The 25553-nt window shown below is 43.7% G+C and overlaps 1 protein-coding gene across 3 annotated transcripts in view; it reads right to left on the bottom strand.

Moving 5' to 3' along the window:
* The window catches only part of MYO9B (myosin IXB), a 53760-nt gene that overhangs the window by 27806 nt on the left and 401 nt on the right, over positions 1 to 25553 (bottom strand). For all 3 annotated transcript variants that reach the window (XM_077191350.1, XM_077191351.1, XM_077191352.1), the window contains exons 2-9: positions 20093 to 20201; positions 16191 to 17084; positions 2800 to 2894; positions 1490 to 1552; positions 1268 to 1367; positions 1026 to 1126; positions 640 to 769; positions 62 to 151 (exon numbers count right to left, since the gene is read on the bottom strand). In XM_077191350.1, the coding sequence (XP_077047465.1) occupies positions 62 to 151; positions 640 to 769; positions 1026 to 1126; positions 1268 to 1367; positions 1490 to 1552; positions 2800 to 2894; positions 16191 to 17027 (1416 nt within the window). In that variant the 5' untranslated portion in view covers positions 17028 to 17084; positions 20093 to 20201. The remainder of the gene's footprint in view (positions 1 to 61; positions 152 to 639; positions 770 to 1025; positions 1127 to 1267; positions 1368 to 1489; positions 1553 to 2799; positions 2895 to 16190; positions 17085 to 20092; positions 20202 to 25553) is intronic.

The raw sequence follows: 25553 nt of genomic DNA, 5'->3' as shown, positions 1-25553 counted from the left end.
TTTAATCCAAAAAAGCAAGTTCCAGTTATTTAAAATCATCTACAAGTGCTTTTTTACTCACCTCATTGAGACTATATGGCAAAATAAGCTTATCATTAGCAGTCACAGTTTTTCTTTTTGTTAGCACTTCTACCAGGATTTCACGTTTAACCTTCAAAAGAGGAGAGAACAAGAGCTGCTGTCACCATCCTGAACAAGGGATTTGCCTGCAGCAGTGGACATGCAACTTCTCCAGAGAATCTCTGACCACAGCCACATTTATCATCCATCAGTAGCTTTACAAGTCCTACAAGTTGTTCAAATTATCCTGTTTACATTCATTCAGATGTTTCCCTGTGGTGGCAAAGAACACACCTACACTGAATCTGTTCTTGCTCATCTCTGTGATTGGGAGTCAACAGATTCTGTTTCCATGCTGTAGCTTATATTCCATCTCTAACCCCAATAATCTCACTAATTTCATGTTCCCCTCCCACAAAATCAATTTCATGGATCACAAAGGAGATTTAGATACAGCAATTGAGATATCTGAGTGAAATGCTGAGGTAGGACATGACAAACAGGTGTATCACACATTAATGCTAAAGAGAATTAGCATTAATAGCATTAATTAATTAATGCTAAAGAGAAATACTCTACTTTCAACAGCTGGGAAAGAATGTCCAGCACTTCAGGAGGTCCCACATCCAACCCTTCATCCCGACCTGTGGCTTTCTTCTTGTAGGTGACATTGCCCAAATACAGAATAGCTGAAAGGATTGAAAAGATCCTGAGGGAGAAAAATTGAATTATGTCAGAATTTTTCTTGAGACAGTTCATTATGACAGGTTAGCAGATCTAATTCTGCCTCAAGAATGAGCCTGTGAGCTCTCAAACACCCAGCTCTCCTCATGCCCTACAGAACTACTCTGATCCCAACTGCTCATTGCAATAACCCATGAACAACAACAAAACAAAAGCAAACTGCTCATTGCAGGCCATGAACAATCAATGCCAGTAACAAAAGCTACCAGAAGTGCTCTTACTGTTTCTTTGTTGCTGACAGGAAGCCAACCATCTCCATGGCTTGTTTTAATCTCTCAAATTCATGCCGGAGATCTTCCCCATCTTCAATTTTCAAGTTATGCTGCGAAGAGAAATCCAAAAAAAAAGACAAAGAGTGAAATCCAAACATCACAAAAAGCCCAGCATAATTTATTTTCCTTCCTTTCATCTTTGACCAACACACAGACAGCCCTCATCAATGCATTGGTGAATCACAGGTTACCTGGTTGAGGTAGAAATAATCTTCAGGTTGCTTGAGGTGAAATTCTTTACGCTCTTCCTCATTGACTCCAAGTAGCAAATAATAAAACACATGGTAGTTCCTGCAAAGCCAATGCATCTCTCTCATGAAAATATCGTGGATTTTCTTTGATTCTGTATAATTCAAATGCTCCTGAACTGCTGAATTGATTTTAACTCTCTTGGGAAACTATTTCTCACTTACCTTTCATCTTTTTCTTGAGAAACCAGACGAGATTTTTCAAGCAGGTATTTTTCAACCACAGCCCTAAGGAGCCACAGAAAATGAAATAAGCATGAGGGCAAAAAGAAAAGACCTCAGAAAATATCAGACAGCAACTGCCAAGAGAGCTCAAATCCTGAGATCTGCACTAAAATGTGCAAGAGAAGAGCTCAGACACTACTTTAAATCTAAACCAAGAATTTCAGCACACTCTAGATTGTGACTGGAACAAAGAAATACCCAAGGAACACCTCTCTGCAGTGCTTGGGTTTAGTGCAGATAACTTAAAACAGGCAAGGCAAGTGCTGATGAAAATTGCCATGAGAAACAAGACCCACAGAGTCTTGGTACCAGTGTGTTATCCTGAAAGATGAACACTCATCTGACAAGGCAAGCCAAAGCAAAACCCCAGAAATATCCCAGATATCTGCCTGATTCTCATGCCAATAAATCTGCTGGATTTTTATGTCAGTGGAGACACCAGCCCAGGATGAAGGCAGCCAGCAAATCCCCTACAGGGGGACAAAGTAACCTGAACAAGAATTCCTTGACAAGGGGCACAATGACTGAGGGCAAAATCTGAGCATCTTTTCCTCAGGCTGAAGACAAAACAAGTGAATTCAAATTGTACCAATCTCCTGAGCTAGGGTCTGAAAATATGTTAAATTTCTTCAGAATAACACTCAAGGCATATGTGGCACAGAGTTCCCAGGCACTCAAGTTACTGCAAATGAGAAGAAATGCAAAGAAAAGAAACATTGGAGCATCAAGGTCAGGGATTGCTCATGAACTCAGACCCAGCAAATGTAGGCATTAAATAGTTCATGTTTTAAGACCTTCAGATACAAACACACTTGTTTAAGTCATTTTATATCTTTTTTTTATCTCTCTAGCTGATGTTTAAACTGTTTCTTTAAAATGGCTTCCTCAAATCTATTTCACTTCTCTCCACTCCTCTCAAAAATTCAGATCTTCTGTTTTTCAATGCAAAACAGAGAGGGCAGGGGGTGTTATGCAAAAACCTTCATTTACCATGAAGGTAAAGATCCAGCAGCAGATCCTTAACAAAGTAATGAGCAAGCTGTGCAGCAAAGTCAGAATATTCAAAGTCAGAATATTGAGCATCACCTGACAATTCCACACAGCTCACTGTAGAGGATTTCCAACTCCACAGCACCAGGTTATTTTCACATGAGCAGAGCTGCATCAAGGCAGCATTTGATGTCCAACAGAGGCTTCCCAGTTCCTAAAACCCAGAGATCACCCCCAGAACCAGCTCACCCTGTACTTACCCCCTGACAATCCCATTCTCTAAATAGTTGACTTGAATGAACTTCCCAAAACGACTGGAGTTATTGTTATGTGCTGTTTTTGCATTTCCAAATGCCTGCAATAAAGCAAAATGAGTTAATTTTCAATAAAAACTGAACATGTCAATGCACAGCTTCCCAAGCTCTTCTGTTCATTGTTCAGATTCCTGTTGGCTGCCAGAATAAATCAGAATATTGGGGGAATTGCAGCACAAAAAGAGCAAAAAGGCAGCCTAGGAAATTCCTCACAGGACTGTATGTGGTTGTTATTTCACCCCTGCAGTAATATTGGTGGGACTGAGGGAGGGGAATAACACTTTTAGATGTTTTCAGAACACTTTTAGATATTTTCAGAACACTTTTAGATATTTTCAGAACACTTTTAGATATTTTCAGAACACTTTTAGATATTTTCAGAACACTTTTAGATATTTTCAGGAGTACAGGACAGGTAGAGAGTGCAAATCAGCCTCAAGCAATAACAATTAGGACCTCAGAGAAGGCATTCAGCAGAACCACCATGAAATCACCTCTTCCATAAAAAGTCACAAACCACAACCTATTCCCCCATGTATTGCTACCAGAAAAATAAATTCACATGAAACACAACTTTTCTTCAAGAGAGACAGAACATTAATATCTCATTTATAAAGTTAGCCCAGGAATTTTCCAAGTTGTGTATTCAAAAAAAAAAACCAGGAAAAGCACCACAGGTAAGCACAGGTAGAGAGTGCAAAGCAGCCTCAAGCAATAACAAAAAATTGGGACCTCAGAGAAGACATTCAGCACAACCACCATGAAATCACCTCTTCCATACAAAAGTCACAAACCACATCCTATTCCCCCATGTATTGCTGCCATGGAAAAGAATTCACATGAAACACAACTTTTCTTCAAGAGAGACAGAACATTAATATCTCATTTATAAAGTTAGCCCAGGAATTTTCAAAGTCATGGATTCAAAGAAACACAAAAAGGACAAACAGAAAAATTTTGGTTTACAGAACAACTCATTGGGCTGCACAACACTGAAAAATGGAGTTTTATGATGAGCTGCTTGGAAAGAAAACATAGATATGGCACAAACCTTAACTGTGCATTTCTAATTCTCCTATCAGCTCATGAGTCCTCTGACAGCTGCTCATAGACACAAAACACAAAATCCTCTGCATGAGCCACACTTCATTACAAAGGGAACTTCTTCCATGTGAAATGGCCATGGGAATGTCTTTATCAACTCTCAGCCTTGTGTTCCAAGGGGAAGGGAAGCCTGTGAGCCCCGAGAAGGAAACCTCCCCAAAATGCAGTGACTGCTCAGGGTGGGCGATCCCAGCATCTCCTGCCACAGATATTTCCTCTGAAAGCTCCAAGCTATGGAGCCCTGCATGAGGAAATCCTCCTCCCCAGCACAGCAGCCTTGTGAAATGATGTGTGAAAGGATTGCAGAGAGCTTTGCAATCTCCTCCTCCACACACACACACACAGACACACACAGACACATTCACCTCCCTGCCACATCCGGAGCACGGCGGATGTCAGTGCCCTGCACCCAGCTCAGAGCTCTGTGCATTTCTATAAAAAAAGGAAAAAAGCAAAAAAAGAAAACTTGAGAGGAGCTTTACGTAGTATCTGTGGGGAAATGGTGAGATGAGAAAGGTTGATTTTTGATTTTGATCATAAGGATGTATTGTTGAGAGAGAATGGAAATAGAGAGAAATTTCTATTGTTGAGAGAACTAGAAATAAGTTTTAAAGGATGGTTTGTAAAAAAAAGATTACATATTTTGGAGAAATAGAATTATGGAAGATGTATTAGGATTTATGAGGGGTAATTTTTTGAGAGTACTCCATTTTTTCTGTTCAAGAGGTTATTGATTTATTTAAATGGCCCAATTGGTTTTTAAGATAACTTCAGAGTGGTAGGAATTGTTGTGGCTTCTACTAAAAACTTTTATCTTAAACTCCTAACTGGGACAAGACATCTTTTTCTACAAACCCATTTCCCACATGTGTGCACCCAGCCATGGTGTGCACATCCAAACAGGGCTAATTCCATGGAAAACACTGGCATTAGCATTATCTCTATGTTGAAAATCTTCCCTTCTCTTCTGGTTTTGGTTTTTTTCCAAAGTACCTTAAGGGTTTCAGCAGTGCTGCAGTAGAACTTTTGGGCCAGACCAAAATTTAATTCCAGACCAGTTTCTCCAAACTTTCCCATTATCTGCATTCAGAGGATCTGAAAAACTCCCTATACCCTGGGAGAATGCCCACAATTCTCCAACAGCTGATATTCCTGACCTAAAGGGAGAAGCCCAAGGAGCTTTTCCTGTGCAACTCCAGAAAAACCAACAGGGTTAAAAGGGAGAGGATTTGGATCCAGAAGTGCTCAGAGAGGGCTGAAGGAGAGGATTTGGATCCAAAAATGCTCACAGATGGCTGAAGGAGAGGATTTGCATCCAGAAGGGCTCACAGAGGGCTGAAGGAGAGGATTTAGGATCCAGAAATGCTCACAGAGGGCTGAAGGAGAGGATTTAGGATCCAGAAATGCTCACAGAGGGCTGAAGGAGAGGATTTGGATCCAGAAATGCTCACAGAGGGCTGAGGGAGAGGATTTGCATCCAGAAGGGCTCACAGAGGGCTGAAGGAGAGGATTTGCATCCAGAAGGGCTCACAGAGGGCTGAAGGAGAGGATTTAGGATCCAGAAATGCTCACAGAGGGCTGAGGGAGAGGATTTGGATCCAGAAATGCTCACAGAGGGCTGAAGGAGAGGATTTGGATCCAGAAGGGCTCACAGAGGGCTGAAGGAGAGGATTTGGATCCAGAGGGCTGAAGGAGAGGATTTAGGATCCAGAAGGGCTCACAGAGGGCTGAAGGAGAGGATTTAGGATCCAGAAGGCTGAAGGAAGAGGATTTGCATCCAGAAGGGCTCACAGAGGGCTGAGGGAGAGGATTTGCACCCAGAAGGGCTCACAGAGGGCTGAAGGAGAGGATTTGGATCCAGAAATGCTCACAGAGGGCTGAAGGAGAGGATTTAGGATCCAGAGGGCTGAAGGAGAGGATTTGGATCCAGGAGTGCTCAGAGATGGCTGAAGGAGAGGATTTGGATCCAGAAATGCTCACAGAGGGCTGAAGGGAGAGGATTTGGATCCAGGAGTGCTCAGAGATGGCTGAAGGAGAGGATTTGGATCTAGAAGAGCTCACAGAGGGCTGAAGGGAGAGGATTTGGATCCAGAAGGGCTCACAGAGGGCTGAAGGGAGAGGATTTGGATCCAGAAGGGCTCACAGAGGGCTGAAGGAGAGGATTTGGATCCAGAAATGCTCACAGAGGGCTGAAGGAGAGGATTTGCATCCAGAAATGCTCACAGAGGGCTGAAGGGAGAGGATTTGGATCCAGAAGGGCTCACAGAGGGCTGAGGGAGAGGATTTAGGATCCAGAGGGCTGAAGGAGAGGATTTGGATCCAGAAGGGCTCACAGATGGCTGAGGGAGAGGATTTAGGATCCAGAAGTGCTCACAGAGGGCTGAAGGAGAGGATTTGGATCCAGAAACGCTCACAGAGGGCTGAAGGAGAGGATTTGGATCCAGAAGTGCTCATAAATGGCTGAAGGAGAGGATTTGGATCCAGAAGTGCTCACAAATGGCTGAAGGAGAGGATTTGGATCCAGAAATGCTCACAGAGGGCTGAGGGAGAGGATTTGGATCCAGAAATGCTCACAGAGGGCTGAGGGAGAGGATTTGGATCCTGAGGGCTGAGGGAGAGGATTTGCATCCAGAAGGGCTCACAGAGGGCTGAGGCTGAGCTCCAGCTCTGGATTTTCCACCCCACAGCACACATGTCCCACATGTCCCACATGTCCCACATGTCCCACATGGCACACATGGCACACATGGCACACATGGCACACATGGCACAGTGCCAGCAGCATCCCCACTCAGAGTGCTCAAAGCAAGCACTGCCCAGCCCCTCACATCTCTTTGCAGCATTTATCCAGCAATGTCTCACCAGGTTTCCCATTTTTAGAGCCCATTTTGCATCCATGTGCACATCAATAGGTGCATTACAGCCAGGTGACCTCAGCACAGGGAATTGTCAGGAAACCAAACTCCTCTTCCTCTCCAGGACAGTGGCTCAGCTCCTGCTCCCTGCTCAACACCTTCCAACTCCCATCCTGGCCTTTGGGAAATCTGCTGCAGCCAACCTTGCCAGGCTGCAGAGTAATGGACTTGCACAATGATCCCAGAAAACATTTTTATAAAGTTTCCCAGCTTGAGCCACCAGTGAACTATCAGTTCACCAGTTATGTCCAAGAAGCCAAATCACAGTACAGCTAAATTTGCAACATTCTTTTTTATTTATAAATATTTTTGGCTTTATAGAGTTAAGAAATCCCATAACTCAGGCTTCCTGAAAAACTTTTCTTAGTGATTACTCATGTAAGCAATGAATACAGTTTAAAACTAAAAGGCTCTTATGATCTCATGTGTCTGGTATTTAGTCAAAGCACACAGCAAATTCTTCAAAGCTGATCTAATATTAACAGTTTTTAGGAAAGTTTTCATGTACCCATTTCCTCAGAAGAGCCTTTAACATCTACAACTTTTTAAAGAACATCCCAAGTCAGGAAACATTCTGGGTGGGTTTTTAGTTTTATTTTTTTTTTTGGTAACATTTAATTTTAATGACTGTTACCACATTCTTCAAAATACTTTGAAGAGTACAAAATAAATTCACAAGAAAATTTCAGCTAAAGAGAATTAATCCTTTATATAAGAAAACCCCTTGACTGTTTTCCCTTGTGAGTCCATGAGAAGACAAAACCAAAAAACTCAAACTAAATCAGTGCAAGGCACAACAGCAGCTGAATCAAACAGGGTGAGACAAAAATAGCAGAGCAATGGTGGCAGGAATCAGAGCTGGGATAGCCTATTCTGGGAGGCAGGAAATCATTCAAGCCATCCTCTTACCTTGGAATGCAAGAGGCAGGAACTGGAGCCTGACATTTAAAATTCTTACAACGGGGAGAGATAGAAAAGTAAGCAGAAAATCACCAAATTCTGCTTTTATTTGTTAAAAAAAAAAAACAAAACAAAAAAACCCAGAAACAAAAAAGAAACAAAAAAAAACCCCAAAAAACCAAAACCAAAACTCCCACCCCCACAGACATGCTCCCATCATGTACCTCAGGAACACTACAAAAATCTCATTTAGTTGTCTCATAAGAAATGCCAAAATCTGTAAAGCTGTTGGGAGTTTGATGTAAAGCATGGCAGAACCAGCCCTGCAGACAGACCCAATGTGCCAGGGGACAGAGGAGACCCCAAATGCACAGCCTGGCACAGGAAAGGTCTAAGGTCTCCTTCAGAGCTGAGCTTGACACTTAAATCTCTTACTACAGGGACAGAGATAAAAGTAAGCAGAAAATCACCAAATTTTATTTGTTAAAAAAGAAACAAAAAAAACAAACAGCAAAATCCCAACCCCTACAGACATGCTCCCATCACGTACCTCAGGAACACTACAAAAATCTCATTGAATTGTTTCATAAGAAATGCCAAAATCTGTAAAGCTGTAGGGAGTTTGATGTAAAGCATGGCAGAACCAGCCCTGCACACAGACCCAACGTGCCAGGGGACAGGGGAGAGCCCAGCCCCACACCCTGGCACAGGAAAGGTCTAAGGTCTCCTTCAGAGCTGAGCTTGACACTTAAATCTCTTACTACAGGGACAGAGATAAAAGTAAGCAGAAAATCACCAAATTCTCCTTTTATTTGTTAAAAAAACCAACCAAACAAACAAAAAAATCAAGAAAAAACAAAATCCCAACCCCTACAGACATGCTCCCATCATGTACCTCAGGAACACAACAAAAATCTCATTTGTCTCATAAGAAAAGCCAAAATCTGAAGAAGCTGTTGGGAGTTTGATGTAAAGCATGGCAGAACCAGCCCTGCACACAGACCCAACGTGCCAAATGCACAGCCTGGCACAGGAAAGGTCTAAGGTCTCCCTCAGAGCTGAGCTTGGTTTCATTCCACTTGGTTTAAGTGTCCTTCCAGCCATGCTGTGAAGCATCCACTCAGCAACAGGAAATCCAGGGAATTCTGCAATTCCTGCTGCTGGGGGATGTCCTGGGAAGCCCCAGCAATCCCCCTGGCAGGATGAATGAAGGATAATGGGATTTTTCTCCAAGAGTTGTGTGCAACATCACATTTCTACCAGAAAAACCATGCAAGCAAATGGAAAAAACTTCCATTCCTCCTCTGGTTGGGATTCTTAAAGCAAAGCCATGCAAGATCATGGCCTCAAAATAAGACTTGCCCTGGAACAGAGCAGGCAGCACCCACAAGGGGCATTGCAGGCTTTTGATGCCTCAGGTTGGAACTTTTCTATTTTTCAGGCTTTTGATGCCTCAGGTTGGAGCTTTTCTATTTTTCAGGCTTTTGGTGCCTCAGGTTTGAGCTTTTCTATTTTTCAGGCTTTTGATGCCTCAGGTTTGAGCTTTTCTATTTTTCAGGCTTTTGGCGCCTCAGGTTGGAGCTTTTCTATTTTTCAGGCTTTTGGTGCCTCAGGTTTGAGCTTTTCTATGTTTCAGGTTCTGTGCTGCTTCAGTGGGTGGGTCTGGGTTCACATGAGGGGATGGTGAGCTCTGTGCACAGAACAGGGAGACAAAACAATTCCTGCTCCAGCTGGGGACCAAGGACAAATGATCCAAATCTCAGCCCAAGAGCACAAACAACGTGGGCTGGAGAGAGAAAAACAAGGATGGGACTGGATGGGCTGGGGCTGGAACTGGACAATGAACTCCAATATGCAAATGGAGCAGAACTGATCAAAGTGAGAGACCCTGTGACCTGTTGTGCATTTTGGGACCATTTTGGTTCATCTTGGGCTCAGCCCTGGCTGGGCTCTTGTGCTGCCCAGGGTGGATCCATTGAGGCCTTTTAATAAATCCCTGCTTTATTAATGAACTCTGCCTGGTCTCTGTGCTAGGCCAGCCTTCATTTGCTGGCAAACAGAAAATAAAAGCAGAGCTGAAGCTGCACTGAGCCCCAGCCCATCCCACCCCAAAGGCACCAGCACAGTGGGCCTGCGGTGAGGGAAACAGCAGCAAATTGCTCTGCTCTTCTGCACAGAATTCTAAATTAAATTCTAGAAGCTTTTTAATCTGCTGAGTTGTAGAAAATCTGATCTGCCCCCACCTGATTGTGTTGTCAATAATAATTCTTCTTTGCTTCCTGTTGGAATTTCCATTTTATTTGGCTTTCATTCTTTCCAAAGACTGGTTCAGCATCATTGAGAAACCAGAACCCATCCAGATGGGAATAAGCAATGATTTCCAAAATAACACATGAAGAATTATGACACCCCAAATATTTTCATCTGTCCCAACTCCTCTCAGCTCCCATTTCAGAGGGAAATGAGCTTTCAGGAAACTCAAAAAGTGACTGAAATTCTGTAATAAACAGGGGACACTGAGGGTTACAACTTAACAACAGGCAGCCAAAGGAAGCTCTGCTGCCAGAAAACAAAGCTCCCATTCCCTCTGTTCTCTCACCAAATGTTCCTACCCCCTAACTCAATTTTCTGCCACTTCACTAAATGAACTGCCTTGAAGAATAAGTGAACTTTAAGTTTCCAAAATAAATTCAGAGTCTTAGATAGCATGCTGTGCATTTTATAGCTGAAAGATGCACTTAAGCCATTTTTCCCCGATCAAAGGAAAATGTAAATTTATTGGAAACTTCTTCAGTGTGTATGGAAAGGTTTGTCTTGTTTGAGACTATAAAATAAACAAAGGTTTGATTCATTATTCCCAATCTGAGCCAAATAATAGTTCTCCAAGGTTTGATTCACTATTCCAAATTTGCCCCAAATAGTTCTCAAGTGTAAATTTCTTCTTAGGATTTCAATCATAAGTAACTTGAATTTAGTCAATACAAGAAGTCAAAGTTCAAGCCAGGGAACTGTATTTTAATTACTAAATTTAGAAAAGGTTGAAAACATCAGGAGTATCTTAAAACAGAGCTTATATTTATCTTCCAACCAGTTTTAAAGAAACTGCAGATGATCTCCAATTTGATTATTCCACCCAAACAGTTGCCAAGTGTAAATTGCTTTTTAGGATTTCAATCATAAGTTACTTGAACTTAGTCAATACAAGAAGTCAAAGTTCAAGTCAGGGAACTATATTTTAATTACTAAATTTAGAAAAGGTTGAAAACATTATCTTAAAACAGAGGTTATATTTATCTTCCCACCAGTTTTAAACTGGAGATGATCTCCCTTAGCCTGGAGATACAATGAAAGCAAAGAAGAAAACAACAAACCACGATGTGAGAGCAATTCCTGTATGGGAGAGGAAACTGAGGCCAGCACCAGGCTCAGCTTTAGGCACCCCTGTCCAGGGAAGCAGCCTCACTCCTGATCCTGATCCTTTTCTCTGCAAGCAGGGCCAAACATAACCAGAATTATTGCAGTTGGTCCCTGCTTGTGAGCTCCCCTCCAAGGAACCTTTCCAACAGCTCAGACTGGAGCTGGGATGGGGCAGGAAGTGCCAGAGCTGCCCCATGACTGCTCTGCTCTCCAGCCCATGTGACAGCCCTGGTGCTGACAGCCTGGGTCATGGTTAACTCCATGGTGCCAGCACCAGGGCTGGCATCCCTCGGGTGTTTGACAAGGCAACACCGAGAAACTCTCAGCATCCACTCTTTCTCTTTCTCTCTCTCTCTTAGCATCCACTCTTTCTCTCTCTCTCTTAGCATCCACTCTTTCTCTCTCTCTCTTAGCATCCACTCTTTCTCTCTCTCTCTTAGCATCCACTCTTTCTCTCTCTCTCTTAGCATCCACTCTTTCTCTCTCTCTCTTAGCATCCACTCTTTCTCTCTCTCTCTTAGCATCCACTCTTTCTCTCTCTCTCTTAGCATCCACTCTTTCTCTCTCTCTCTTAGCATCCACTCTTTCTCTCTCTCTCTTAGCATCCACTCTTTCTCTCTCTCTCTTAGCATCCACTCTTTCTCTCTCTCTCTTAGCATCCACTCTTTCTCTCTCTCTCTTAGCATCCACTCTTTCTCTCTCTCTCTTAGCATCCACTCTTTCTCTCTCTCTCTTAGCATCCACTCTTTCTCTCTCTCTCTTAGCATCCACTCTTTCTCTCTCTCTCTTAGCATCCACTCTTTCTCTCTCTCTCTTAGCATCCACTCTTTCTCTCTCTCTCTTAGCATCCACTCTTTCTCTCTCTCTCTTAGCATCCACTCTTTCTCTCTCTCTCTTAGCATCCACTCTTTCTCTCTCTCTCTTAGCATCCACTCTTTCTCTCTCTCTCTTAGCATCCACTCTTTCTCTCTCTCTCTTAGCATCCACTCTTTCTCTCTCTCTCTTAGCATCCACTCTTTCTCTCTCTCTCTTAGCATCCACTCTTTCTCTCTCTCTCTTAGCATCCACTCTTTCTCTCTCTCTCTTAGCATCCACTCTTTCTCTCTCTCTCTTAGCATCCACTCTTTCTCTCTCTCTTAGCATCCACTCTTTCTCTCTCTCTCTTAGCATCCACTCTTTCTCTCTCTCTTAGCATCCACTCTTTCTCTCTCTCTCTTAGCATCCACTCTTTCTTTCTCTCTCTTAGCATCCACTCTTTCTTTCTCTCTCTTAGCATCCACTCTTTCTTTCTCTCTCTTAGCATCCACTCTTTCTTTCTCTCTCTTAGCATCCACTCTTTCTTTCTCTCTCTTAGCATCCACTCTTTCTTTCTCTCTCTTAGCATCCACTCTTTCTTTCTCTCTCTTAGCATCCACTCTTTCTTTCTCTCTCTTAGCATCCACTCTTTCTTTCTCTCTCTTAGCATCCACTCTTTCTTTCTCTCTCTTAGCATCCACTCTTTCTTTCTCTCTCTTAGCATCCACTCTTTCTTTCTCTCTCTTAGCATCCACTCTTTCTTTCTCTCTCTTAGCATCCACTCTTTCTTTCTCTCTCTTAGCATCCACTCTTTCTTTCTCTCTCTTAGCATCCACTCTTTCTTTCTCTCTCTTAGCATCCACTCTTTCTTTCTCTCTCTTAGCATCCACTCTTTCTTTCTCTCTCTTAGCATCCACTCTTTCTTTCTCTCTCTTAGCATCCACTCTTTCTTTCTCTCTCTTAGCATCCACTCTTTCTTTCTCTCTCTTAGCATCCACTCTTTCTTTCTCTCTCTTAGCATCCACTCTTTCTCTCTCTTAGCATCCACTCTTTCTCTCTCTTAGCATCCACTCTTTCTCTCTCTTAGCATCCACTCTTTCTTTCTCTCTCTTAGCATCCACTCTTTCTCTCTCTTAGCATCCACTCTTTCTTTCTCTCTCTTAGCATCCACTCTTTCTCTCTCTTAGCATCCACTCTTTCTTTCTCTCTCTTAGCATCCACTCTTTCTCTCTCTTAGCATCCACTCTTTCTTTCTCTCTCTTAGCATCCACTCTTTCTCTCTCTTAGCATCCACTCTTTCTTTCTCTCTCTTAGCATCCACTCTTTCTCTCTCTTAGCATCCACTCTTTCTCTCTCTTAGCATCCACTCTTTCTCTCTCTTAGCATCCACTCTTTCTCTCTCTTAGCATCCACTCTTTCTCTCTCTTAGCATCCACTCTTTCTCTCTCTTAGCATCCACTCTTTCTCTCTCTTAGCATCCACTCTTTCTCTCTCTTAGCATCCACTCTTTCTCTCTCTTAGCATCCACTCTTTCTCTCTCTTAGCATCCACTCTTTCTCTCTCTTAGCATCCACTCTTTCTCTCTCTTAGCATCCACTCTTTCTCTCTCTTAGCATCCACTCTTTCTCTCTCTTAGCATCCACTCTTTCTCTCTCTTAGCATCCACTCTTTCTCTCTCTTAGCATCCACTCTTTCTCTCTCTTAGCATCCACTCTTTCTCTCTCTTAGCATCCACTCTTTCTCTCTCTTAGCATCCACTCTTTCTCTCTCTTAGCATCCACTCTTTCTCTCTCTTAGCATCCACTCTTTCTCTCTCTTAGCATCCACTCTTTCTCTCTCTTAGCATCCACTCTTTCTCTCTCTTAGCATCCACTCTTTCTCTCTCTTAGCATCCACTCTTTCTCTCTCTCTTAGCATCCACTCTTTCTCTTAGCATCCACCCTTTCTTTTAACATCCACCCTTTCTTTTAACATCCACCCTTTCTTTTAACATCAACTCCTTCTTTTAACATCAACTCCTTCTTTTAACATCAACTCTTTCATTTAACATCAACTCTTTCATGGTGCAGCTCTAACTCCGTTCTTCAGTCTAGAAATCAAATCTAGTAATCAAATAACAGTCTAGTAATCAAATAACAAAACCATTAATAATAGTTTATCTGTAAACTGCTCAGAGATTTGAACTCAGATTCATCAGCCAACTCAGAAATAGGATTCAGTAAGAAGTGTTTCTGTTCCCTAAGCATGACAAGATCAAATCAAATCCACCTCCATGACACCCTAATTGTGCTCACCCACCTGTGCTAGAAACAGCTGCTTTAACCCCTTGAACTTTCACACAAGGTCACCCTACAAACAGCCCCATTTCACTTAGAGATAACTAAAATGAGGAAGTTCTGACCCAGAATGCAACCCACTTCTACATCATGGGAGTTTTTAGTCAAAAATACATTTTCAACTTTGATGAAGATTCAGAATAAAACTTCAAAGTTAAACAGAGCATTCTCAAATAGTCTGGGCACACTGAAATTGTTTGTGCAAAAAAAATCCCCAGAAACATTCATTTAAGAAAAACTCCCTGGTAGCACTTTAGTTCCCTTCAGTAAAAACCCAAAATGAGTCACCAGGGATGGATTTAGAAGTGACCAGCTCCAAGAGGAGCCTGCAGTCACTTTAACTTCCACAAAGCAATGTAAGCTTTCTGTGCATCCCTCCCAGCATCAGGAGCTGAGGTTTTCTTTTTTAAATGATGCTTAGTGACTGAAATGGGGAAACATGGAAGCTTCACTGTCAGCTGAATCAGCCCTGATGCACCAAAACAGGAGAACTGGATTTTACCTCTTATGTTCTCAGCCTACACTGAATTTACATGAGTTTTCAATTCCAGATTTACATGAATTTTCAATTCCAGATTTACATGAATTTTCAATTCCAAATTTACATGAATTTTCAATTCCAAAAGACTGTTTTCTCATGAAAAATATTACCAAATGCTCAGTGGAAGTCTGAAGAAATTGTGGTACTTAAGACAACCAGTGTTAGCATGGAGAAACACAAATATCTCTTTATGAGCATGCCCAGGTTTACACAACAGCCTGTGACTCCAACAAGGTTAGGAATTTTAGTTCTGAGCCCAGAAGAGCTGCATTTGTCACTCAGCAGACAAACAGGACCTTAAATCTCTGCCTGCTCTGACACAGCTGTGCCAGGTCTGTAGACAAGGATATGAAAGACTTAAATTTATCAAAGGCAGAGAGATCAGCTGATCAAGCAGGGCTTTCCACTGCAACCCCTTCCTGTTTTCTGTCCAGAACTGCAAACTTGAACTCCAGCAACCAAAAAGCCTCAATTTTACTTCTTCTTTCAAGCAGCTGAAAGTAACACAAAAAAGAACTTGCATATATTCCTCATTCTTTAGAGAAGAACTTGAAGAAAAGCTTGAACTTTTTTTATGAAGGAGTTACTACATTTGAAACTAAACCTAAAAATGACAATAATGGTGTTGAAGCTCTTTGCTGTTGAAGATTTTGCTATGGGTGAGCATTACATCCATCCACACTTCTGGAGTTATTCCTTTAAGAGAGTAAAAAGGCCCAACAGATCAGTTTAAGTTTATCCTGACATTACCTAATGCAGGGCCAGCTGCACCCCCTCCTTCTCACATGTTTAGTTTTGCTTTCTGTTAGAAATGCTGTAATAATTAAAAGCCAAAACAGACTCCTACTTTTCTCCCCAACTCAAAATGTTGCTCTCATCCACAAGCAGGTGTAGAAATAACTCCCTCAAAAAGTGAGCTCAGTAAAATGCTCACAAACAAAGGCAGGACCACACCAAGCAGTTGATGCTTCAGTGGAACAATATGTATGAAAAATTTGCTCATGGTTTGATTCAAATGCCTTTAAAACCTTCAGATGGAAAACACAGGTAACCTCTGCCCCAGAATATTGGTGCTCAGTGGTGCAAAGTGAAGTCAAATACAAATTACAAGCAACAGGAAGTCAAGTGAACGGAACAAGGAAGATGAAATAGAAGCAGTGGGGTAACGCTGCCAAGCACCACTGCAGCCCAGTGACATTTAAACCAAGCCTAAACCAGTGACATTTTAAGCCTAAACCAAGTAGGTGACTCAGAAGTAGCTTTCAACAGCAGCTATTTGAAGTTTTTAAAAAACAATTAGCACAGAAGGCAACTTGAGCATGAATTTACCTCCAGAACTGGTCCAGCTCCCAGAATGGTTCTCTCCACACCACTGGCGTACCCTTTCTGGCTCAGTGCAGTGAGGCAGTGAATTAAGAAGTTTGTGCTTTGGGTTTTCCCAGACCCACTTTCACCTGATATAACGATGCACTGGTTCACGTGCTTTTTAAGCATTGTGTGATAGGCCACATCAGCAATGGCAAAAATATGAGGCTCCAACTTCCCAAGCTGATGGTTCTCATACATCTTGACATACTTGGGGTTATAAATGGGCAGGAACTTGAAGGGGTTAATTGCAATCAGGATACTTCCTGCATAAGTGTAGATTCTGTGCTTTAGGAAGCGGCACTTGAGATTCTCCAGGAGCGTTGCCTCGGTCAGGTTGGGCAGATTGCAGAGGTCATCAAAGTCCTCCTGGTGCCAGGGCAGAAACCCCCTCTCCACCAGGCGCCGGGCATCCGTCTCCTTGGAGAGCAGCTGCATCTGCACATACTTGATGGAGCCATCTGTGTTCCTCTCCTGCAGCAGGAAGTAGTAGCCATCCTTCTGAGGGTGCTCGTCCTGAGCGCGCCGCGGCCAAAGCAAAACCCTGTGCACGGGAGAATCGTTGATGTCGAGCACCCATTCTTCCCCACCTGATTCTTTCACCTCCACGAGGACATAATGTTTGGAGACGTCCAAGTTTAAGATGTTGATCACATCCTTGATGACATCTGATGATGTGCTGTCCTTAGTTGCTGTCACTTTGCAGCAGGGAGCGCTTTCTGTTGAGAGTTGGGGGTAAATATGAAGATTATAGGCTGCCTTTGCCTGGCAAACTGCACTGTCAGCATCTTTTAAACTCATTCTGTCCCCAGATGGGCTTCAGTCTTCCACCCCTGCTTAATATGCAGTGCCCATTGTCTGAAAAAAAAAAAGAAAAATGAAAAATCAGGTGTTAAAAACAGGTACAACAGGTATTAGGGCAAGGTGTGATTTTGTGCAGGATGAGAATACAGTTGTTACATAATGCATTTGTTCTTTAATCATTTACTATTTCTAACAGCTTGTTTGGGATATCCTATGGAGTGGAGAGCTGCCACAGCACCCAGCCTCCTTTCACTTTTCCTTCTATTCCCATGCCACCCCTCCCACCCTGTCATGGCACACAAGTACTCATACAAACAATTCAAAATAAACCAGAATCAATGTCCAAACTAAAACTTCCTTATTTCCCCAGCTTAGCTTTAGCCCAGATGCTTTCCTTGACCTGGTCCATATAAACATTTATCCACCCTCCCACAGAAACTCTTCCTTAAAGCTGCACCAGCAGTTTGAGGCAGAAACAGGGTTTGGTCACTTATTAAGCCAGCAGTGGCAATTTAGAGCAGCCACAAGTTATGGCAGAGGGATCAGTGTACACAGACACAAGGAAGAAAATGGCTCTGACACTGAGACTGGAGGAAAATGGCTCTGACACTGAGACTGGAGGAAAATGGCTCTGACACTGAGACTGAAGGAAAATGGTTCTGAGACTGGAGGAAAATGGTTCTGAGACTGGAGGAAAATGGTTCTGAGACTGGAGGAAAATGGTTCTGAGACTGGAGGAAAATGGTTCTGAGACTGGAGGAAAATGGTTCTGAGACTGGAGGAAAATGGTTCTGAGACTGAGACTGGAGGAAAATGGTTCTGAGACTGAGACTGGAGGAGAATGGTTCTGACACTGAGACTGGAGGAAAATGGTTCTGATACTGAGACTGGAGGAAAATGGTTCTGAGACTGAGACTGGAGGAGAATGGTTCTGACACTGAGACTGGAGGAGAATGGCTCTGAGACTGAGACTGGAGGAGAATGGTTCTGATACTGAGACTGGAGGAGAATGGTTCTGACACTTTTTTCCCCTTATTTTCCCTAACTGAGCTCTTTCCATGAGCATACAGGACAGGTAGAGCATCTTCCCCCTGAGCTCTGAGGAAGCAGAGCCCCAGCAGCCTGGAGCAGACACTGCTGGCAGCCCCCTCTAACACCACAGGGATCTCCTCAGCACAGGTCACTCACACAGCCCAGAGACTGCTCCTTCCACTGGTGTCAACCACATCCTTGCTGCAGAGGGGCTGAACACGACTTTTATCTTCCATTTTAGGCAACAAAGTAAAGTTAAGTCTTATTGCAGCTACTTTTTGGCAGTAAACAAGATCCTAAATAACCCACTTCATTCACAGGCCTTGTACCCATCACAGCAACTCCTTCCTCACTGGGTTCAGGAATCTCATTCACACATCTCCAAAAATCATTCACCATGATGGCTTTTCCTCCCCTCAGCCTTGGTGCAGGCCAGAAGTAACCCAGCCTATCACCAACCTCAGGAGCCACTTCTTCCTCAGTGCCAAGTTAAAAGTCTCCAGACTGTGTCACATCTGTGCCTTCCCCTGTGATCTCCCTCTCCTGTGCAGTTTGGTGTCACCAGGACTAAGTTTGCCCACGCTGCTTTAGCTCCACAGCTCCTTTGCTTATCAAGGGGTACTGAAGGAGAAGGATAATGAAATACCCCTTTGTTTTAGCAGTCTGTAAAACTGCATTCTGAGAATAGCAGTTCAATTTCTGTTTCAAGAACAAAGTGTTCTAATTATACACTGACATGCCAAATACATTTAAAAAAAAAAGAGGAAAGAGGCAGAGAAATGCCAAAGAAGTTACTTTTTGCCACTAAACAACTGCACAGGAACTTGCACAAGGCCACAGAGAGCAATCATTTCAAATTAAAATCAGTAGAGTTGGAGGCTTTTAGCTGCCACTTGCAGTGCAATAATGAATCACTCCACAAAACATATGACATAGCTGTGGCTCATGAACAGCTCTGAGGAGGGAGCAGGGCTTGCAGGGACTCTGCACAGACAGCTCACAGCAGACACTGCCACACAAGCTGGGTCATTTGGAGTGGCTACTCATCAAAAGGAAGGCTGAATGAGGCACAGATGGCAAGACAAACCACAACACATCTCTGATCAAACTGTATGATCCACCCAAAAATGTTTTTCCTCATTAAATGTCATTCTCTGTTCATTAAGGAGGGCTGGTTCCAAGAGCCAGGCCATAAAAAGGCTGCAGCAGTGAGCTCCAAGTGCCCTCTCCATTTCCTGCAATTACCACTGACCACTACAGAAGCCTGAAGCACCTTTGAAGTAATTAAACAAGTGTTGAGCATTTTTAATACATAAAAGCTCAAACCCTGACACAGAGTAGAACATACAGCAGATGCTGCTCAAGGGGAGGATCCACCTGAGCACAGACAGAAAACCAGACCAACAGTGATCATTCTGCTCTGCAGCCACTCAGCCAGCCCAAGGGACACAGCCTTTTGCAGAGTTCCTTTTTTCACTCCCCAGAAATTGTTTTCAGACACACAGTCTGCTGAGTTAGAGGAAGTCCCCTCAGTAAGCATTTTGGCCAAAAAAGCTCCCTAAAAAACGTTGCACCAGCTTTTTGCCAGCACAAAAGAGCTGAAGCTCAGTGCTGACCTGTGACTTTACTGACACACATTTCCTAACCTTGTCTCATGTCAGCCACCAAAATCTGGGACATTGCTCAAGATCCCAGCTCACACTTCCCAAAGGGGAAATCAGAGAGCAGATGCCACTTCTCTACAAGTGACAAACCCAAGGCCATTAGAGCCAGTAGGGTCTGCCCAAGTGGGGACAACTAGAAAATTCAATTTTTCCACCTGAGAATGTCCAGATATTGCAGAGGTTTGAGGAAAACCTGCTGGTCCTCTACTACCTGTGATTTTCTTAGAAAGGAGATCGAATTTATTTGATGACAATACTGCTCTGAAAGGGACAGACCTCTGGCTTCTCACTAAACAACTTTTCAAAGCTACAAATTAGAACATAAAAGCAAAAGAGCATTGACTGGACAGGTTATAAATTGGTTACCTAATGAGTCCCAGTATTCAACTAAGGACAGGTGTCTTCAAGCAGTTGGAGGGTGAGTTCCTAGAGAAGTTGGGTTCTTGGCATCAAAGTAAACATTTTCATGATGGTTCTAAAAAACAAAAAAGGAAAGAGTTACTGATAAAGAACATATCACAGATGGAGAAGGCAGCAAGTGAACAAGAAGTGAAATCAATTATTTAGTTCAGTAATATAGGAGCAAGAAAAAACTGCTTAACAAATTTCTGCTGAGTTTAGAGAGATATAAAACTTCAACTTTATCCAAGAACCAACCTATATCAGAGGGATGGAAGGGGAGCTATCCTGAAATAGGTTTGAAAGCACAGCAAGGAATTACTTGACCATGGTATTTTACCATAGCACCACGAGCACGACAGTGAATGCAATCTCCAGATAAACAGAAATTAATATTTCATTAGGCAGCCACATCACCCTTGGACTCACAAGGTATGACCAACACAGCATCTAGAATAAATACAAATTTCAATTAAGGAGCTAAGGGCAGCAACAAGAAGAAAACAGCCCCCTCCCAGGCAAAGGCTCTGCAAGCTTTGTCTGCTAGGAGCACACAGAGGGCTCTGTTATCAGGACCTGCAGTTGGGTACAATCACAGGCTGCAGGACAAAGCCACAACACAGGGCACAGGCTGCAATCCACAGCTAAACACACTCAGGCAAACAGGAGACATCAGCATCAGCAGAAGGTTAAACTGCAAAAATTGAACTGACACCACTGAGGCCTGGTTGCCAAATCTCCTTTGAGAAAATCAGCCAGCCCCCAGTAACCAAGTTAATTAGAGGAGTTAATTAGGTACCACCCTCCTGTTTATGTCAAGAGCAGTCTGAAGAGATGCTTGCAATGATTCATTCTCATTTTATGAGCAATTATTTAGACAATTTGAAGCAATTGAAATATTTATTCTGTGTGATTTGGTGCATCATGGAAGCACAAGCCTGAATTCAGGTGCAGAGAATACTGGAAGTAAAAGGAGAAATACAAGAAAGAAAGTAATCCTGAAACCACACACATCAGCAGGCAAACCCTGCAGCCCAACCACCACTGCTGCCTTCTGTCTGGAGGTGGAAATTCTGCAGTTACCTCAAGTTCTTTCATTACCTTTTCTTATAAGAAATCCCTTTTCAATACACAGAAGAGGAAAAAATCCCTACATTTACGTTTTGCTCAGACAATTTTAGTAACAAAACCAAAAATTCCAATTCTAGATGAAAATTTTGGTGGTATTTCCTAAGGGTTTTCCAGACTCCATTAAGCCAATTAATAATTTTTTAATAGGCATTAAAGCCAACAGTGGAACTCCAGCAGGGAGCTCTGCCCCATCAGTGCAGGGTCTCTCTTTAGTTTAAATAAGGCCATAATTTGAAGGCACATATTTAGTCAATGAATCATGGAGAAGCTAAAAAGGGAAAGCTACCATTACAGCAAAATTGTGGAGGATGAACTGTATAATATTCCAGTTCATCACATTTTCATGTGCATTTCCACTGCTGCATTCCTCAGAGGGAAAGATTCCAGCTGCTCCCACTGCTCACCAAGCAATTCTCACCACCAAAGTAGAAATGTGCCACAGGTACCTGGATCTCTGAGATTCCACACCAGAACTGCCAGTGACCATCCCCAAAAGAGTCCAATCTGTCCAGTCAGACTGAAAACACTCAGCAATTTAAAAATACTCAGTTATTACCAACCTTGATTTGCAAAGTCAGGAATTTCCAGCAAATCAGGCTACAGAGACACTTGAAAATTTCCCAATTAACAGGTAAGGCAACGTTCCTTGTCCTACCTACTGTCATAAGGACAGGTGCTGTTAATGGAGCAGAATTGATTTTAATTTTTTTCAGTATTTCAGGCATTTGTAGATTACCTGAAAATCACTTCAAGTTCCAGTTACACATCAATGTTTTCCTTGGTTATAAAAAAATTCAGCTGGACTAAACAACTTTAGATCTTTGCTTTTCTTTAACTAAAAGCTCTTGGATTTTCTGCTCCAAAAGGAGGAGTTCTGAATGGACCACACAAAAATTACAACACATTTGTTGCTACTCTCTGCAATCAACCTTGCAGGGAAGTTACTGCCCCAGAGTGCCTGACAAAGGAGAAGCTGGGCTGCAATGTAGTGAAACACAGGAAAAAGTCAAAGAAATCCCTTTGGGTACAGGCAGTTCCTCCTCAGTTACCTGCTCCTGGGGCCCTGATCCCAATCCCCACCCTAACCCAGCCACTTCCTCTGAATGACTCAAATTCCCATTAAAACAGACACAATCTCACCTCAAAACACAGACATCTTATCAGGATTCCCAGTGATGTTACCTTACAAGTGTGATGTCACAGATGCACATGAGAGCATGATTCAGAAAATGTGGCCCAGCTGAGGAATCAAGGCAAAGCAGCTGAAAGGCTCAGAGGTAAAGAATGCAAGACAAAACAACTTTGGGGGCCATTCTGCCACCTTTTGTAGTTTTCTTAATTTTTTTCCTTAACAGGATTACAGTTGTCAACAAAGGAAATAAAAGTTTCACTGCTCTAATGTTACATTTACACCGATGAGAAATGTTTTGAAGAAACTTTAGGCTGAACTTCTGGGTGAACAGAATGTACACATGTCCAAAATAGCTTTAAAAACACTTTTATTGTTTAGTATCAATGGTCTTTATAGAAAGGGCAGATTTTTCTGGAATCTGCATTGAGTTTCATTTGGTAATCAGAGACACACAACACAATAAAGCCTTGATAAAAGCAACTCCAAAAAGCCACGTTTGAGTCACTTGATACACCAAGAAAACACAATATTCTACAGACAAAACCTTTGAATTTTCATTCTGGGAAATAAAGACATTCCTATCCTTCCTATTAGAAAAATAAACCCTTATCAGCATCTTGGGCTTTGCTTCTACTTGATATTAGCATAAACAGGCCTTGTTTCTTAGAAATGTGATAAACACCTTCAGCCTTCAAATTCCCAAAAAACCACTGAGCCAAAACATTCTGTTGAATCAGAGTCTCCCTCTCTTTTCCTTGACTGCTCAGATAGCCAAATACTGTTGCATTTTTTAGGAATTCTTCCTTTTTAAAAGCCTAGGATATGCAAATCCTGCCCTTTGCCCTTGGAGCTGAGGAAAGGCCATATTTAGCCTCAGTGTGCATGTGAGTCAAACCCGTTATTCATGCACAGGATTATTCAAGAGGTCCAATGTTTGAATCACTGTGGGTCAGGAAAGTGCCTGCACTGAGTATCCCTTCCTAGGTGAAGCTCCTTTAAATCTTGCATCAGCTGCATTTACTCCTCCTAAATTATTCAGTTCCTTGGGCGTTTTGGGTTCCACAGAAAAGGCCAGGCCTGGGAGTCCTCCCCCTGGGAATGGACAGTTTGTGCAGGCAGCTGTCACTGCAGGAGCTGCAACATTCAACTCGTGAAAAAGCTTTTTGTTGAGGCAAATGTTCAAGCACAGTAACAAAACAAAACAAAAAGTCCCAAACTGTACAGTTCTACAAAAGACTTTGCATTACTGCAGTGACTCCCGAGTTTTATGTGAATAATCAAAGATTAAAGATTGAGGAAGTGGCCTCGGATGCATCATCCTGAAAAGCACAATGTTATTGCATTTCAGATCTAGGGCAGGCAGAAAACCCCATAGCAGTGCAAAGACAAAAAACCCAAGATGAACTATTTTCTGAAAAAAGCCACAACAAATCTTGGAGCTTATATGAACATACATTAAAAGCTCCCCAAGCTGCCTCCCCTACATGAAATAGATTTATTCCTGACAAGATCCTGAGTTAAAGTCACCCAGGGCTCCCTAAAGCTCGCTGGGTGTGACACCAACATCCTAAACCGGAATGCAAGCTTACCCCACGCTGTTACTTTAGGGCAAGTTCTTCAGCCCTGGATTCCAGCTAACAGGCCTGGAAATCAAAGAGCTCCTAATTACCCATGACAAACTTATTTGCAAACAGCTCGGCAGACGCACCGATACCGATCCACCTCTAGGAGCACCGTGGGAGGATGCTGATGACATCTCTGAAAGACTAATTGCATCTGCCAGGAGCTTGAGATCATCTCCAGCCCTTTGCTCCACTGCCACCCTTTTCCAGAAGGTGAAATCAAAGAATGCTGAGCTCGTTTGCATCCAAAGCGCTTCTCGCTTTTCACAAACGCGAATTGCAAATAAAGCTGGGCGAGAATTTTGCCAAAATGCTTACAGAGTAACAGAAAACAAAGCTAAAATGATACTGGGAATTCATCTTCCACCAGGATCACACATACCTGTATCAGACCGATGGCCAGAATTGTCATGAGTCAGGAGAGTAGTCTGATACTTTTCGTCTAGAAACATGTAACAAAGGATGTTCCGAGCTTGCAAAAGTTTTATTTCCCAGAGATTGCAAAACTAAGCTTGCCAAAAAGACAGAGCACTATCGACATGCACACAGCAAGAGGCACGATTCAAGTGGGCAATGACAGCCACCAGGATAAAGCACGATCTCAGCATAGCAGCAGCACCAGCTGTCAAGAGCTGCTCAAAAATAACACAAAGAAACCAAAGAACCCTGAGAGCCTTAACGAATTTTTTGTAAGATCGGGAGATACGTGTCTGAAAAATTACAGGCTGCTCATACCGAGAGTCAGAGACATCACAGAACACTGAAAAATCACAAGCAGGGGACGTAAAAAAACAGGAGCTGGAAGCAACACCGTGCCCTGCTCAGCGGGCAGGCTCTGCCCCAGAGACGGGAGGCACAGCCGGGCTCAGACACTTCCCTTCCCCTGGGCACCGCCAGCTCCTCGGGCACGGCTGACACAAAGTTTATCAGCATCTACCCGTGCCCGGCACAGCCCCCGGAGCAGGGCACAGCCCCACCGAGCCGGGTACAGCCCCACCGAGCCGGGCACAGCCCCACGGAGCAGGGCACAGCCCCACGGAGCAGGGCACAGCCCCCACGGAGCCCCGCACAGCCCCACCGAGCCCCGCACAGCCCCACCGAGCCCCGCACAGCCCCACCGAGCCCCGCACAGCCCCCACCGAGCCCCGCACAGCCCCACCGAGCCCCGCACAGCCCCCACGGAGCCCCGCACAGCCCCCACGGAGCCCCGCACAGCCCCCACGGAGCCCCGCACAGCCCCCACGGAGCCCCGCACAGCCCCACCGAGCCGGGCACAGCCCCCACGGAGCCCGGCACAGACCCACGGAGCCCGGCACAGGCCCCCGGAGCCGGGCACAGCCCCCACGGAGCCGGGCACAGCCCCCACGGAGCCCGGCACAGCCCCCACGGAGCCCGGCACAGCCCCACCGAGCCCCGCACAGCCCCACCGAGCCCCGCACAGCCCCACCGAGCCCCGCACAGCCCCACCGAGCCCGGCACAGCCCCACCGAGCCCGGCACAGCCGCCGGCCCCAAGCACAGCCGAGCTCCTCAGGGCGTCCCGG

This window comes from Agelaius phoeniceus, chromosome 29 (assembly GCF_051311805.1).
Source record: "Agelaius phoeniceus isolate bAgePho1 chromosome 29, bAgePho1.hap1, whole genome shotgun sequence".
In the NCBI taxonomy this organism is placed as follows: Eukaryota; Metazoa; Chordata; class Aves; order Passeriformes; family Icteridae; genus Agelaius; species Agelaius phoeniceus.
This window is presented reverse-complemented; position numbering and strand designations above follow the sequence as displayed.